General features: G+C 44.8%; 1 protein-coding gene across 2 annotated transcripts in view; it reads right to left on the reverse strand.

Moving 5' to 3' along the window:
• Positions 1 to 6,888: 6,888 nt before the first annotated feature.
• The window catches only part of midn (midnolin), a 29,696-nt gene continuing 19,228 nt past the window's right edge, over positions 6,889 to 17,356 (reverse strand). For both annotated transcript variants that reach the window (XM_030049907.1, XM_030049908.1), the window contains exon 8: positions 6,889 to 10,733. In XM_030049907.1, the coding sequence (XP_029905767.1) occupies positions 10,471 to 10,733 (263 nt within the window). In that variant the 3' untranslated portion in view covers positions 6,889 to 10,470. The remainder of the gene's footprint in view (positions 10,734 to 17,356) is intronic.

Raw genomic sequence — 17,356 nt, forward strand, 5'->3', positions numbered from 1 at the left:
GTAAAAACACAAGCAAGTGCTGATTTGCTGAAGAAACAGCTTGTTATATGCCCTGCTCTGTGATTCATTCAGGGATGTGGCTTCATAAACGAGACACAGAGAGAGATAGAGAGAGTCAAAGACATGCGGGAACATGAGGGAAGCACAGCCAGTTTCACCACCACAGCTGCTAAAGGTCACTGGAGCAACTGCAGAAATGGTTCCTGAACTTCCTCTCAAAAGACAAACAGAGAGATGAAAGACATAACCCCCACCCCCCACCCCCCCACCCCTCACAAAAAAAAAACAAAAACCAGCATCTGACACTTGACAGTTGCCAGTATCCTCCCAAGGGCTAATTCTGTAAGAAACCTCAACGCTTCTAGCAGGTGGAAGCCAGTGCCACAACAGGGGGCGTTAAAGTGGAAACCCTCAAAGCACTACCTACTGCAACAGAGCCCGTCATAGGCAATATTGTCCCCAGCAGGAAAGTAATTGCTACATATGACAAAAAAAATATGTTGATGAAGCAAAGAGCTATAAAGACCAAAAGCACGATGGCCAAATAATGTTGGACGTATTACTGAAGTTGGAAAATTTTCACTTCCGCTTCCAAAATATCAGTGCATAGAGAATTACACTGATAAACATAGATGTGAAACAGGAATTTACAGTATTGCAACCTCTTGACATTTAGCATTCATTGTCGAAAGCTTTCTTTTTTTTTTTTAAAATCTTAGATATAAGTTTCGGTGCTGCTTGATGCTTCCTCACAGAGCTCAGTGCAGAACTGCTGCAAGGCAGTTTGATCCAGTTAAACAGCATTTCCTGTAAATGCACATGTAAGTCTAAACTATTTTAAGCTCATACAAAAATGTTCACAAACGTTTGGAGCTCAGTTATGATTATGAGCAGGTTGCAAGTTGTGCAATATAATCCATTTGCACTGAGCATACAGTCAGGTTGAAGTCCAAGTATACAGACATTTTTGCCATTTGCAAATTTTATGTTCACTGCACCACTATCCACCATCTTGGGTTGAGTGATTTCAACAAAATCAAATACCCATGTCTTTGACTGAATACCTCAATAATGATTCTGTGACAATAATATAGGGGTGACCATTGGTGCTTTCTTAAGATATTCACACACAGGACATTTTTGATGTCACTAGCATTGGGGATATGATGACTGCCATATGAAAAGATAGCCAAAACTCACAATTATAATTGCTGTGTCATCTTGAGCTGTCACAAACAAAGCTGCACCAAAGCATGGTGACCTGAACACATTTTCCCTCATGTTCACAAAGTAAAGTATGCATCAAATCTGTCTTGCATTTGCAAAAAAAAAACTCAGCTGTTAATACAGCTGAGTTTAAATTTTGTGTGATCAAATCTTTTACACACTTTCACACATGGACATTGATTGATGCAAACATTTCACACGTTTAAAAAAAAATGGTCATTTAAAAGTCTTAACGCTCAAAACATTTGTGAAAAATTTTCAACGAGCTTAAAATACTTACCTTCTCCCACTCAAGGTAATTAACAGTCTGTCATCTCCTGTGAGTTAATAGCTTTAAAAAGATGAGTTACACCATTTTCTCCAGCCTCAATGGAGTTTGATTAACGAGCGCCATATGTCTGGTTGGGTGTACGAATACTGTTTACCCGGTTCCAGGGTTTATTTTAACCGTGACCTTTATGCCATTTCCCCCGGGTCACGAGGTCGAGCTCCGAGGTCGCCTCCACAGTGATGGAGACAGCTGAACACCTTTGGGTGTACATGTGTTACGTTGGTGTGTGTGTTTGCATGGGCTGGCTCTGTGATGGCTTGTTCAGCACAGAGGAATTGTGTTTGTGTGTGTGTGTGTGTGTGTGTGTGTGTGTGCCTCTGTGTCCCTGTGTGTGTGTGTGTGTGTGTGTGTGTGTGTGTGTGTGTGAGTGTGAAGGGGATGGGATTGCTTGAAAAGATATCAAAGGTCCTCTTCACAGCCTCACAGCTGCATAAATATCCATCAGGTAATATTTCAAACAGAAAGCCATTCTTCTCTTTCAACTGTGCAGGGAATAAACAAAAATAGACAAAAGGCAACAAGGTCCCTGCTGACCATGCGAACAGCCCTGGGTCTTACAAAGGAGGAGATTGTAAGGCCAAGCTCTGATGTTTATGTTCTGACCTGAAGAAAATGCATTTTCAGTGTGCTCGCTTCATTACTCTCCGGTGCAGATGGGGCTTTCATCAGAGAAGAGAGGCTGTTTTTTTGGTCTATGCGGGGTACAAGGCACACACCACAGACACCAACAAGCATGGCAACACAATGGAGAAACAGCAGAAAGGGTGCATTTGAAGAACAGCACCAACTTATGAACAGTAAATCATTCACCCAAACAATCTTTAGCTCCAAAATCTATCATCTATCATTTTTGTGATTGCTACATTACTCAGTAGGTACACTTTGTTCAGGTTAATGGACAATATCAGTCATTTTGAATGTTTGGCCTATTTACTACAGTGTAGCCACATTTTAAATTGCAGCAAAGCATTTTGCAAATCATGCAGGCATACTAAAGATTTCACAACATATAATTAAAATTCCTTGTTTTCCAAGTTTCAATTTCTGGTTGAAACACCCACCTGACAGTGTTCTGCCTCTGCAGCTAACCAAATCGTCAACATAAACCATAAATCATGAACCACACATCTGATAATTGGCTGTGTTAAGCAAACATTGCACCAGGGACTATTTTTGGGTGGAGGGACCGTTTCACTCCACTAATTTCAAGTCATCAAAACACAACAGTGCTGCTGCTTTTAGGAAAACTGATGTGGACGGCTTTATTACGGTGATGGAATACTGGTGTGAAAAAAGTTTGATGTGAAGAAAGTTTAAAGTGTCTGAGGGTTCATTTTCATATCGTAGTGGAATGAATAGAAACCAATGGCAGAATAAAAACTAGTAAGCATAATATTGTACTTCTTAAGTATGACTTCTTGTTTTGGGAAAAAATTAGCAGAAATATGAAGTATATGCATTTTGTAGATATTGCAGAAAACGTGCAAAATCATGGGTAAAGTCCCTCAAAGAACATGTTGGGTATTTTTCATCGCCCATCATTTATAATCATACATAGCACAACCGCACTGCTAACTTACCAGCCTGCAAGCCCTCACCACAGTCAAACAGGACACTCCTTTTTTCAGCCTCTAAAATGATTATAAATGTCCTTTTTGAAAACAGGAACTCACAGCCAAAATATGCCAAAAAAAAAAAAAAAAAATCATAATGCAGCATCAGGCTGATTGAGCTAATGAGTCAGAATTTCCTCTTTTTTCTTTATCATGGGTTGACACCATGAAGGCCACACCACTGCAGGTCAGAAATTTACAAGACAGAACGTCCACTGAGTTTCCATGAATGCAGCATTAGCTGACTGAGCAGCAGGATAATGTCAACGTATAGAAGGTGATATGTTATTCTAAGTGCTGAATTAAACTTAATGCATTGTTAGTCGACGGTTTCAAAATGTTTTTGACTTCATGAACCTTTCCTGTTGTCAGAACATTCGTAACGGTTTCTGAGGCCCGATGCGAGGAGCTCACAGCAGAGGGGAACATCTCTCCTGAAGGTCTGCACTGCTGCAACAGCAGAAATGATGTGTATCAAGATTTTAATACGATATGGGCTGAAAAACACTGAACCAATTCTTTTGAAGTGACACTGATACTGCAAGGTCAACACTTTAAAGCAGAGGTCTTGACATAACAGAAACTCAGCCAGCTAAAAGCAGCGTACATAGAAAAAAAAAGGAAAAAAACATCACTCAGTCAACATTTTGAATCACAGCGAGTGGTAAGGCCACCTAAAAAAAGAACATTTTCTACAGAACAAATCTCAAACCCCTAAAGACATTGTCACGTTTTACGAAAAAGCTAAAAATGTTTGTAATCCATTTTTGTTTATGCTACCTGTCACAAAATGTCTGTAAGTAGTCAAGTAGTTTCGTACCAGGATAGACACATAGTCTACGTGCACACACACATGGAGAGACACATACACACACACGCTCACACATACCAAAATGCACACAGTGCTATGAACTGTCATGACAAGAAAGCATACGATACTCGCTAACTTGCTTGGTTTTTTCCGTTGTGCTTGCGTGTGTGTTTGGGTGTGTGTGTGTGTGTGTCTGTGTGTGTGCTGAGTGTGTGTTTTTGTGTGTTTAAGTGATGGGAGGATACAGCTGAGCGTGTCTTATCTTAGATCACACAACAACGTGTGAAACCCCAACTCTGTGGAACTCCTCTCGATCCCAGAGCCACAGGGTTTCAGTTTGCGGTGGCAGCTGAGCCTCTCTCTCTCTCTCCTCTGTGTCTCTCTTTCTCTCTGTTCTTCTCTCTAAAGTCAGTTACATCCACAGACAGCAAGCTTGCAGTAAGCAGCGTGTAGTGTGGAGGCTGACGCTGACAGTCAGAAGCAGTCAGAAATAGGCAGTCACTTCTCAGAAGAGGCTCCTTGATAGTTGCAGTGTGACTGTAAAGTCTTCGAGTTTATCAGCTCGGTGCAACACTTCTCGCACTTCTTGTATGTGTGCAGAGCAGCAAACTACGCTGGCTGTTCTGCAACGGCAATAATTCAAAAATAGAAGATTCTCATTGTAAATGTGTGTGAACAGTCTCGTATTGTTTTGTTTAACTGCAGACTATGCGGTTTGACATGGAGGGGCACACCACTTTGTTTAAGGATGAGGCTGAGGATGATAAAAACCCCTCAGGTTCATGCCAAGATTTTACAATTATTAATAGAACACTTTTAAATGCCTGTCTTGATTTTAATGTTTTGATGGCAACTGTACACAAAAACAAACAATGCTCTCATGTTTTGGGTTAGGATGGGCTAAAAGAGCTGTCCCGAGGCATTTCTAAGATGTATTATTTTGAGAACTGAGGGCCGTTCATCATTCTTTACCACACCATAACCTCCCATTTGAGACGGCATAGCCTGCCTTTAAATCTCTGCAGCTTTAAGCGACAGAGGGATGGGTAACCTCCTCCTCAAAACACCATAATGGCATTACGAAGTTATTGTATGTTTCCTGCATTTTGTGTATCTCTTCACATTATCTCACATTGTAGCCTCGGCTGGCTCTGATACAGGACCTGTTTTCAATTCATGCCTGAATGTGTATATTAGTGTTTTTCAATAGTGTTCAACCACAACACAACAGCCGCAGTTGTATTTACATTTCTAATTCAGTGGCGCTAACACCGAGGCTAAAAATGTATGGGATCATGACAGTGTAAGATGCTGTGGGCACAGGCAGTTTGGGATTTACATTGCAGGCAGTTTAAGCCAAAATGCATCAACCTGAATCCTAATGTTTGAATGAGGCAAAACGCTTGTTAAATGTAGCACATTTGGCTCCATGTTTAAGGTTTTTTTCCCATTTCTGAGCCTGCATATTTCGGGAAATGCACGTCCGCCGGCCGCTGATGAGCTAATCATTGGCCGATCTTTCGTCAATATTCTCCTTTTATCAGACTTCCCTGATCAGACCGCCACGTTGGACCTTTATTCCCTACAGTCCAGGGACAAAGAGAGGAGGTGTGTTTGCTTGTGTTCAGAAGGCCACTGAGTGGGAGGCTTTCATTACCACAATCCATCTTTGCAGAAAGAGGGAGGGAGGGAGGCCAGCGGAGAGAGGGGCCAAGGGACACGCTTCTAGTCCTTGGCCATTATCTGTGCAATCAGGATGAAGGTGTAAACAACGCAAGGCATCTGGCCTCTCTGGCTGACGGGCTGGTGGGCTGGCACCGTGCAACTTATTGCTTTTTAATGTGATATTAACCAGCAATTTGTGTGCGCCAACCCTTAAAAACGGAGGCTCGCCGAACGCTGAACGACTTCATATGTGGTGAAGTTAATTTTTTCGCTTATCATCTGTAAGACTTGCATGGGAAAGAAGAAATCCATCCACAGTGACAGCCTAATTACAACTGTAATACAGATTAGCAGTGCTCTAATTGGTGCAAATTAGTTGTTCAAATGCTTAGATACTGTCACGGGCACCAACAGTTAATAGTTCTCCCCTCCAACACCTTTTGCGTCTTGCATGTCGTATATTGGCCCATCTGTAAGTGTTGATTTTAACACAACCATCATTTTGGCTCGTTATCATTTTCTATATTGCAAGCAAATTAATTAATAGGTGAGTGTTATGCGTTCCAGAGGCAGTTGTGTGTTTCCACGTCATGTTGCTACCTCTCTCCACAAGCCGGTGTTTGTGTGTCTCGGTGACGCTTTGACATACAGTAGATTTGTCCTTTCAAGTTCAATACCCTTTCAGGTGTTTCCTGATGCTCCGAGTCGACGCTCTGTTCTCAGCCTCGCCGAGTACAAGAGACTAGGCTGCAAGTGCTGCTTCAAAACACCCTTTTGCTGTAAGTACATGTGTCAGGAAGCGAGCTTCACATGATGTACCACTTGCTCTTTCTCCTCTCTCTTCCCCCCGTCTTCAATCTGTCACTCCACTTCGATATTCTGTCTCATCTTGAGCCTGGCTGTACTGACAGATGTGGAGAACACTTCTTTTGGCTCGCTCACTGAACTTGTTTTGATCCCCCTCCTCCCTGACACACACATCCACACACACACACACACACACACACACTGGATGCCCCTCAACTAGCTGGTATGGTACACTCCAATCATTCGTTACATGAGGTTTTGATATTGGGTAAGGCAATCCTTTATCAATGCTGTTCCTATAGGTTCTCTAGTTTTTCATAAACCACTCATATCCAGTTACTCTCATGAAATATTACACCGAATACCAGCTGTCACTCAATACCCCGATGTTATTGAATGAGTTTGTAATGAATACTCGCACACAGCCAGATGTACTCATTTTGTTTTTTTCATTTATTTATTACCTAAAAAAAAGAAAAATGTTCTATCACAAGTCACACTGAAATGTATTGCTTAAGAAAAAAAATATATTCATATATTTTTTAGTTTTTTTTTCTTCTTTTTTTCCGGAAACTGATCATTTCCATTATATTCCACCAAAAACAAAAGTTTCGGACATGCAGCATCAGCTGCTGCTATGTCCCGACGACCTTCTCCCCCACTTTAGAAAATGCACAAAGAAATACATAATTCACAGTTACCATTTTGGTTTCATAAATTAATACAGTCACACATGTGCTACACCGGTCTAGAGCTAGAACATTGTAAATTGTATTCTTGAATCCTGTTATTATTTTCAATGGTTGGCTACAAGAAAGAACAGGCAACTTAAATGATGTGATCAGAATTCCACCAACATACTGTTTTTTACCCTCTGTAATGCCCCCAGCCCACGTGTTTCAATCCCATCATCCCTTGTCATCTTTTTTGTTTTGTTTCATCTTTTTGAGTTTCACACAGAAGTGAGGCACACACAGAGTATAGTTCATACATATACAAAAAAAAAAAAAAAAATTAAATTAAATTTGGGAGGGGCAGGGGGTAAATTGTCCTTTACTGTGTTGTGTCCAAGGAAACAGGAAGTGCATGTAGTCTGGAGTCCTCTGAGGACTTTCCTATTCTGAATCGGGGCTGTTTGGCGCCATGTTAAGTACTGTGGTCAGAACTTCCTCGGCTAACAAAAGTTACTTTGCAGCTTGTTGGTGGCAGGACAGAGTCAGAGGGATACGAAGTTCAGACGATGGAGACCGACAAGCATGGCGACACGATGAAGAAACGGGAGAAAAGACAGTATTTGAGGAACAACATCGACTTTTGAAAAGCAATCGATTCACTCAAACAAGCCTTACCCCTAAAATCTACGACTCTCATGGCTGCAACTACCACAGTCTTGTTATAGTAATCAAAGGAAAGGAGTTGGTTCAGCTTAAAAATCTGACACTGACACTGCGAGGGCAACATTTTTAAGGCACAGAAGCCTTGACATAATAGAGACTCCACCAGCTAAAAGCACTAAACAAGAGATGCCCAGTGTCCTCAGTGACAAAAAATGGTGCCTTGATGACAACAAGTCTGACAATAATACACAGAAAGATTAAAAACCAAAAAACATTCCCGCCCCCCCATTGTCCCCAAGTGTCTCATTTTTAGTGAAAGGTAAGGCCACTTAAAAAAAAGATGAGGTTCACCAAAAAGGTAATCTCTCACTGCAATCTCTGGGAGTGCAATTGTGGTAGGGTGGTCAATCAATCAGACAGACAGACAGATAAACAGACAGACAGTCAGACTAGATGTGTCTCTAGAACAGGGTCGGGTTATTATGGAAAGTACTGTATATCCGCTGGTCCATTGGTTCCCTGCTTATACGTCCACATGAGCCTTGGTTGGTGTTCAGGCGGGGAGGAGGGGAGGTGGCTTTACAGTTCAGAGGCTGTTTGGGTCCTTGAGAATCATGGGGGTAAAACCAGCGTTTTGGGAGTAGAGTCAGTTGCTCTTTGCTCATCATCATCATCATCATCATCATCGTCAACAACATCTTCACTGTCACGGAGCAGGAATGTTCAGTGCTGAGCAAGAAGATACGAGTCCACACTTACTTCATCTGTTTTGGTTTTGCGTCATTAATACTTTAGCAGGACACTGTTGTTCTAACAATGAAAAATAAAGATTACAAAACCTAACCAACAAAAGCAGCGTTGTTTTTTTTTTTTATTTTCTTCACAAATTCATGCATGTTGTTAACCTCCGTCCCCACAGCACCGGTTTCTCTTTTTTTTTTCTTCCATCAATAGAAAAAAAGATCAGTATAATTCACACTTTTGCATGCAAAGAAAAGTCACTTTTTCCCCTCCCAATTATTTTTTTTTTTTAAAGTCCCCATGTGTAGCAGCAAAACTGTGAAAGGCCTAACCTGATATGTCAGTGGATGTACTGGTGGAGGCACTAGATAATGACGCTGGATACAGATCCCACTTCTCACTTTTTGCCAATAATGAAATTACGGTCAACATTATCAGGACTTGTGAAGGTATTCATCAAATGGGCCTAAAACATGGAATCATCTTGACTTGTCTGATGATTCATTCTCTTACAGTATAAACTGGCGACTCATGCAGTCACTGCACTGATCTCCATGATTTCAGTAACGATGGGAATTTAGGGGGAAAAAAAAACAACTTTGTAGGAGACATTGGATATTCTAAATCAATTTACACACATACACACACCCTCATAAAACTTTGCCAGTCATCACATTAATGTACACAAACTCCAGTAAAAACCCTCAACAAGTCCATTCAGGTCTGTAAGACATGAGGTGGGCTGGATGAAAATTATCCCTTATCCTTTGTTGTGGCTAAATGACTATAATATATGCATGAGCTAATGAATGATTGAATGGATATACGTACTTGTTGGTAGTCAATGACTTGACTAAAGCCACAGAGGGCTGCTGTTTTTTGAAAACAGCAGATAGGGAGAGAAATAAAAATAGATTTTTTTTTCCATATACATTTTAAAGATTTTAAAATCCTCTAAAGCACTTTCTGTTAATATTAATTTTGTTTATTCATTAATCATTCCTATCGATACCCTATGTCACTGAGGTTGATATCAATACTTCCATATTCATTTTTTTTTTCTAGTTCAGGCCCCACCTCTTTCTTGCACACTTTGACCAGCTGTTATAAATCATGAAAATGTGCAAATCAACAACTACTTGAACTGTTATATGAAAACCTGAATGCTTTGTGAACAATGCTACATATTTTTTTTGTTTAGAAAAAAACATAGTAATACGTTTCAAAATGAAAAAAAAAAAAAAAAAAAAAAGTTTAACCACCCCGTAACAGGTAAAACTGGACTCTGGTTGGTGAGTTTTGAGATCAATAAGAATATAAGAATGCCCGTTGGAATTAGTCCATAGTTCGGCAGCTTGATGAGTGTCTGCCATTCATGTGATCAGGAGACACTTAGAGCCTGCAGAGGCCTGTAGTGCTCCTATGCTGTTCATTTGTCCAGTGTGGATCTCTTCATAGCTGTCCAGAGTGCGCCTTAGAAAGAAGAAGAAAAAAAAAAAAAACATAATAAAATACCACCACCACCCACTGAATTCTGCTATGCTCAAGTTCAGGTATGGTTCGGCCTCGTATAGGGCAGTACATCATTTGCAGTCTCTGTAAGCATATTGTAAGTCTTGTACACTGTTAAGTCCCGTTGCTTCCTTTCCAAATCTAAGCATCACAAAAGGGTTCAGTTGTTACTGTTGCTGTTTTTCAGAACTTCGACCGTGAAGGACAGAATGGCATGAAAGTCTGCAGGGGGGAGCCTTTTTCATGTGACAGACGCGAGTCACAAGGAGCCGTTACGATCGCTTTGATTTCCTCTTTGCACAAGACATGTTTGCACGCTACTGTCTCAAATCCTGCCAATCCGTCCCCTCAGAAAATATCTCTATGTCAATCCCCATCAAAGGTTTGCACCTCTCGGTGGATCTGGCCCCCGCGCACCAGAGGGGCTCAGGCCATGACGAACTCGGACTTCATGTCAGCCTTGACGTCGGGTTTCCACACTGAGTCGTCAAAGTCCAGGTCCAGGGAGCCCTCGCTGGACATGCTGCTGTTACTGTTACTACGTCCGGCCTTGCGGTTGGGCAGCCACTGGTAGGGAGCGCGCTGGTCCCGCCTGGCCTTCCTGCGCAGCCGCTTCTGCTGCATCAACAGCTGCAGGCGCTCCACCTTGCAGCGAGTCGCGCGGTTCTCGGTTTGACGCAGACGGTCGCCTGGACAGAAAGCAGAGCAGAAGCAGAACACGTTGTGGTTAGTCAGGTGCACGCTCGTCTTGGCGAGAGGTGAAGCTTATTTCAATACGTGATCGAAAAGCTTTGGGAAGTGTAACTTTTTGTGTATGTGTGTGTGTGTGGCCGGCAGCAGATAAATCAAAACAGGCAGCCTTAATGACAACGCTAGGACTCACACACACATTCTAGGATACTTCCCCGGGCTGTGACACATATCACACACACACATTCTCCACTGGTATTTGTTGCTGAGCCTCCCCCACTGAGCCCCTTTAACCCAGTGTGCTATTTCATTGCCTTAATACTGTGTGGGGAAACCGGCTTGGGCCTGAATCTCCTTGATAACCCAGAGCAAGACCGGACAGGCATTCTAATAGCTGCCTGTCATATCCCCTCACAAAATTGTAGATGATGTGCCACAACAACTGGATGTGCCACTAAGTGCATTTCTAGCTGTTGATGTGCCTATAGGAGAATCTAGTCTCCAGGGAGAGGCCCTCCATTGCATCGTGCATGCTTGCCCACAGCGGCCAAGTCGAGCCTAATTCCATTTATACGTATATTCAGGGGCTTGGAAGGAAGGGAAAGCAACCACAATCTATTAGCTAGCTCCATTAGTATCTGTCTGGGAATGAAATAATTAAATAATGGGCTAGAATGTCAATAACCCAAAGCACAGCGCCCATCTCTGCCTCTCCTGCACACACTAGCACAAAAACACGTAAGCACACACACACACACATATGCACTCCAACTGGCGTTCAAGTACATCATGTATTCACACAAAAACACTTACAGAATGTGTACACACATGCATGCCCGTATATACACACGCGCGCAGTCCCGTGCGTGCATGTACGCGGACACGCACACACACACACACACAAGCAGCACCAGCAGCAACAGCCGCAGTAGCTTTTAACATGGATCGATGGCAAATTAAAAAGACCTATTGATTAAACCTTAGCTCTAGTGCAGCCATCCATCTCGGGCCCAGGACAACGCTATTGGCTTTCAATAGAAAATGCAAGCGAATGGAAATTGTAAGCGGAGAGAGAGAGATAGAGAGGGAGAGAGAGAGAGAGAGAGAGAGAGAGAGAGAGAGAGAGAGAGATTGGCTTTTTTCCTCTTTTCCTTTTTTATGGCTGAGGCTTCCTGCTCCCAGCTCATTGACCCAGCACCCCCCCCCTCCTCCTCGCTCCCCACAGGCCCCCACCTCCTCCACCCCTTTCACCCCTCACACATCCAGAGGTCCCCCTCCTCCAGCTCTTGCCCCACGTCTCCCCAGAGACAGATAGGTGGGGCAGTGTGAAGGAGGGGAAGAGCGGAGGCAGTGGGTTAAGGAATTCCTCCCCCAGGGGTGACAGGGGGGGGATAGAGGAAGAGGGTGGAGGGTAAAGGATCAGCTGTAGGTGGCAGTTTTTCGAAATCAATTGTGCCCCCCCCCGTCCCTCCCCTCCCTCCCTCCCTCCCTCCCATCTGAACGAATTCCGGACTATGTGTGGGCTTAATTTACCTCTTTCCCTCATTTGCTTATCGGATCGAGCAGTGCAGAGCCATTCTCCGGCTATAAATATTCACCACTGTCTGGCAGTGCATACTAAAGAACCAAACCACCACCGAGCAGCCCCGATGCTGCTTTTGGAGAGCAGAGGCTGAGGAGGCACCGGGTTTAAGAGAAAAGTGTATTCGCATTTCATCCCTTATGCCGCGCACGCTCCTCCAAGACACATAAACACGCATAAGCACTGTGTTTTCCCACTCCCTGTAAATATGTTTTTCTGGACTGTGTCGGTGGAGGTGTGTGTGTGTATCCAGATGCTGTGTGTGAGGGCAGCGTGTCATCTCTAGAGAATAGGGGGGTACACTGGCGGTGGCGGTGGTGATGGTGGTGGTGGTGGTGGGGGGTCCTCCTACATTAGGGCCATTGTTCCACTGCCTCAGCTCCATGTGACATCCATATTCTCTGCCGCAGGGCTTTGTTCCCCCTCCAGTCCTCCCTCTTCCCCTTCTTCCCTCGCTTTGACTAGCCAATAGAGAAACCGCCCCCTTTGGCCGCGCTGTAACACACAGTTACCGCACAAAGCCGGCACACAGCGACCTACACGTTCTGTATCTTTGCGCCGGGTGCCGTTTGAGCCGTTCGGTCGCTGTTAGTGGCTCAACCTGCTTGAGTCGGTTGAGCGAGGAGTGGCTGGGGCCTGAGGTACAAACACGCACATTCACACACATGCACACACACACACACACACACAAACAAACGCAGAGTAAAGGGCAGTTTGATGGTGCAGCAGGAGGCCTTGGCCTTTGGCTTGGCAGAAGCCTTGGGAATGTGCTTGGGGCGAAACCAAACCTGTGTGTGCTTGCATGCGTGTGTGTGTGTGTGTGTGTGTGTGTGTGTGTGTGTGTGTGTTTGTGTGGCCATTCATCAGCGTCACTACCGGAGCCCTGGGCGGCTGGGCCGGACACAGCTGGCCACTGGGACACTCCAGACTATGTTTATGACAGTAGGGCTATTATTAGGGCTGGCTAAGAGGGGCAGACTATACACACACACACACAACACACACACACACACACAAAGACTGGCCCAGAGCTTGGCTGCACAAACCCGGGCTTGATGTGAGCACAATAACCTTGGAGGACCCTGAAAGAGGTGGCAAAGAGAAAAAGAGACAGGGAGAGAGAGAGAGAGAGAGAGAGAGAGGTGGAGAGATCAGCACTCCATCCTGTGTGTGTGTGTGTGTGACACAGAGATTGCAGATGAGGAGGCCACAATGGATATTTTCTTAGATGCCCGCAGTGGCAGTTAGCAAACAGAGGACACTTCAGGGACACAAACAGGAGGAAATCACCCGTCCCCGTCTCCTCCTCACTTTATTTTAAACACCAGCACAGGAGAGAAGTTCATCATCCCCGCAATGTTCCTCTCTAATGAAAGCTGAAAACTCTGATGTAAGCCCTGCAAATACCCCCAACGCTGCAGAAAAAAAAAAGCAAGAGGGAGACAAGAGGAGAGCAGCAGAGACAGAAAGAAGGGGTGATCTATGAATAATCAATGCGTCAGGCAGTTTTCCTTGCCTTACAAAGCGCCACCCCAGCAACACGGCAAGGACTGAGAGAGGGAGCAAAAAAAAAAAAAAAAAAAAAAAAAAAGGGTGTGAGGGATGGAGGCAGGACGATGCCTGGTAGAAGAGGGAGGGGGGATGCAGTGTGCAGGGGGAGATTAAAGGAGCTTCTCCTTTTATTGATTGCATAAAGATTGGCCTTCATTAGCAGTTGTCTTAGTGCTGTTGTTTGTTTGTTTGCCTTGATAAGTCCTGTGATCTTGCAGAGAGAACATTGTGTGTGCTCAGCATCCAGGGAACCAGTGGAAAGAGGGAGGGGCGGGTAGAGATGGATGGTGAGAGAGAGAGAGAAAGAGAGAAAGAGAGAGAGAGGGGAAAATCACATTGCAGCAAAGTCAGCCTTGATTTCTTTGGGTATTACAGCCTGCTCTTTTTGTGGCCTCTGTCTCCATTCTACTCCAAGCGCCGGCAAGTGAATAGGGTCAAATTTCCCCAGTAATATTCTAAAATTACATGAATTTGCCGCTAACCACTGAACACGAAGCGTGTCCTTATAACATTTCCATTTATTTGAGATCAAAATGTGACATTCAGAGACGTGATGAGGGTCATTTTCAGAGTCATTCAGCCAAGCCCCCCCAAGGCCTCCCTGTGTTAATCTGGTTTACATGCATGGTGGAAATGGGTGAAGGAGCATTTGGGTGCAGATCTGCCCCTATCACATCAGATCTAGCACTCCACAGTCCTCTGACCCATCGGAGCCAGACATGGACTACGAGGGGGCACACTGGCACAGTCCAGATAAAACCACTGAACCATCTGGATCTCCAAGGTAAGGGAGCTAAAGAGCCTCAGAAGCACATAACCACCGAACAGATGGACCCGGCCAATCAAACAGGACACCTACGGTAAACGAGCTATCCAGTCTAACAACAGGGAAAAAACATGGGAGCCAGCCAATCAGACGGACACCGAAGCAACCAATCAAAGCAGAGCTAATATGAGCATTTTGACAGTCAGTGAAAGGGCATCGACAGCCCTGCAGGGAGACAAGCTCTTCAATGACTTTTAGACTTAATTTGCATTCTCTCTCTCCCTCTCTTTCTCCTTGTCGACAATGAAAGGGCACCTGATGTGCTTGACTGGCTTGGCTAGATAGCTCTGTGCCGTGTTGCGTCGCTGGGGCATTTGCTGAGTTGCTGGCCCACGTGTGTCAGTATGTGTGTGAGTGTGTGTGTGTGCGTGTGTGTGCGTTGCCGGCCACAGCAATCTTACACGTGTGATGACAGAGGAGTGAAGCTCGCTGGGTGGATAATGCATGGCACCTTGGCCTGGCAGGTCAACGCTTAAACACGGAGCACAATGAGACGGCAGGCTCGAGGCAGACGATCTTTCTCTATCTCTCGCTAATTCTGCTCCCCTCCCTCCCTCCCTCCCGTCCTCCTCTTTGGTTTGCTCCAGCCTGTACTAAGCTAACTTGACCTGACAGAGCGAAAGGGGACAGGAGGGGGTGAAGGGATGAGGAATGGAAGGAGGTACTGGAGAAAAGGAGCTGTCCCCCTTTCATTCAGTGCTAATTTTGCCCCTGCTTTGCCCCTCTCTGCATGCCTGTGTTGAACTAAGCAGCTGCAGTGGGAGTGGGTCTAAAAGGCAGCCTTATAATCCCGTAGCCCTCCCCTCCTCTGCCCTACAATGGCTCAGCCTGGTGCCCTGTATGCAGCCCCAGTCCCTGGCCCCCACACAATGGCTTTGGCTGGGCAGGGGGCTGTAGGGAAGAAGGGGAGGAGGGGTGGAGGGGTTGCAGGAGAGGTCCATCACACTCAGCAAAGGAATTTAGCTAACAATCAGCCTGGCAGGCCATCCTAAAGCCCTCGTGCTCCAATCCAACACTGGTCCTGCATGGGCTGACAAAGCCGTGCACACAGCAACACTATACATCCAGCCACGGAAACCAAGCTGCCCACCTAGACTTTAACCAAGCATTTGTGATTGTGATTGTGTGTGTGTTTGTGTGTGTGTTTTGTCTGTATATGTGTGTGTGTGTGTGTGTGCGCAAGCTTTTTATTCACGCCTGTCTTCTCCCCTTCGCACATGAACTTGCAGTGGAAAGGGTAAAGGCTCTCAGGAGACAGCCAAGCTATGTGACATTTTCAAGAGGCTGTCTCAACCTGAGTTAGACTGCTACACACACACACATCCACGTGCAGACACACACACACACACACACACACACTATTCAGGCAGACACTTCTCCACAGTAAGCACAGGTGATTCCTCTAGCTGAATGGAAGCAGGTTTCTGCGAAGCAGAGTTAAGCTGCAGTGTTAAGTCCAGTAAGTCTTCCATCAGGTGTTGGCTGATAAGAGCGTCTCAGAGCACTTAATCATCGGCTTCCTTAGGATTCCTTCAGGAACAGCGAACAATCAGCCACACAGCCTCCATGCACACCGACACCAGCACATTCATTGTCTCAGTGAGCTGAACTGTGATTGATTGGTCAGGTTACCCATTCACAACACTCTCTAGAAGGATATATCACAAACAGGAATTTGGACTAAGTCTGAAACAGGCATTAAAGAGACCATTCTTGCACTATGTTTTTTTTTTTTTTTTCTTCTCTACTGGAAGCCCTGGTTAATCAGTGGACAGTTGGTAGACTGATGGACCGGATATAAACACCCATGTGATGAATGGAGGCTTAGTGATGTGGTTTTAAAACTCCCCTTCCATGTCCTCCTCCTCTCAATGCCCTCTACTACACAAAGAAAATTCTTTCAGCACTCCATTTCTGAATAAATCTATCTATTTAAAGGCCAAATGAACACAGACAATGTATTGATGCACAACACAGGCATGGAAAGGGAAAAGGGTGAATAGGAGGAAGAAAGAGAGGGAGAGAGAGAGAGAAAAATGGATTTTACAGACGAGGCTGTTTTTGGACAGCGACGGGGGAAAGATTGGCATGAGGCGTTGAGTGCAGACGAAGGAGGAGCATGGGAGAAGAGAGAGAGAGAGAGCAGAAGGAAGGATGGAGGGAGTGGGTGGGGGCGCTGAAGGAAGGGTCTTCCCAGAGTTAGGAAAATAAGCCTGTGTTATTCCAACTGTTCGCTGGACACTTGTAAGGGCAGCCGGGGTAAATCAGAGGGGCTCTGTACATTCTCAGTGAACTTTTGCCCGGCCCGTATAGCTGAAACACTCCTCTCTGTCAGTCACAGAAGCTCACAACACACAGGGTGAAGCTGGACAAAGACAATCGAGGTGTACGCTTCTACTTTTTCAAAGAAAAGAAAACTTTAAACATTAATCACTCGATTTAAGGATCCTCCCTGTCAGTCTATTCATCAGCATTTACCAGCAGCTCCCAGAAGAATAGCTCGATTTCCTCAACAGGAGATAGAGAGGCAGCAAAGGACAATGCTGTTTCTCTCGGCGCAGACAGTCTAACATTACAACCCTGAGTGAATGCTATCAGGCCTGGACATCTGTCTGACACTCTTAACATCCTGTGTCTCTCCAAGGAAAGGAGGCTTTATAACA

The sequence above is a fragment of the Myripristis murdjan genome, chromosome 4, assembly GCF_902150065.1.
Source record: "Myripristis murdjan chromosome 4, fMyrMur1.1, whole genome shotgun sequence".
NCBI classification, from domain to species: Eukaryota; Metazoa; Chordata; class Actinopteri; order Holocentriformes; family Holocentridae; genus Myripristis; species Myripristis murdjan.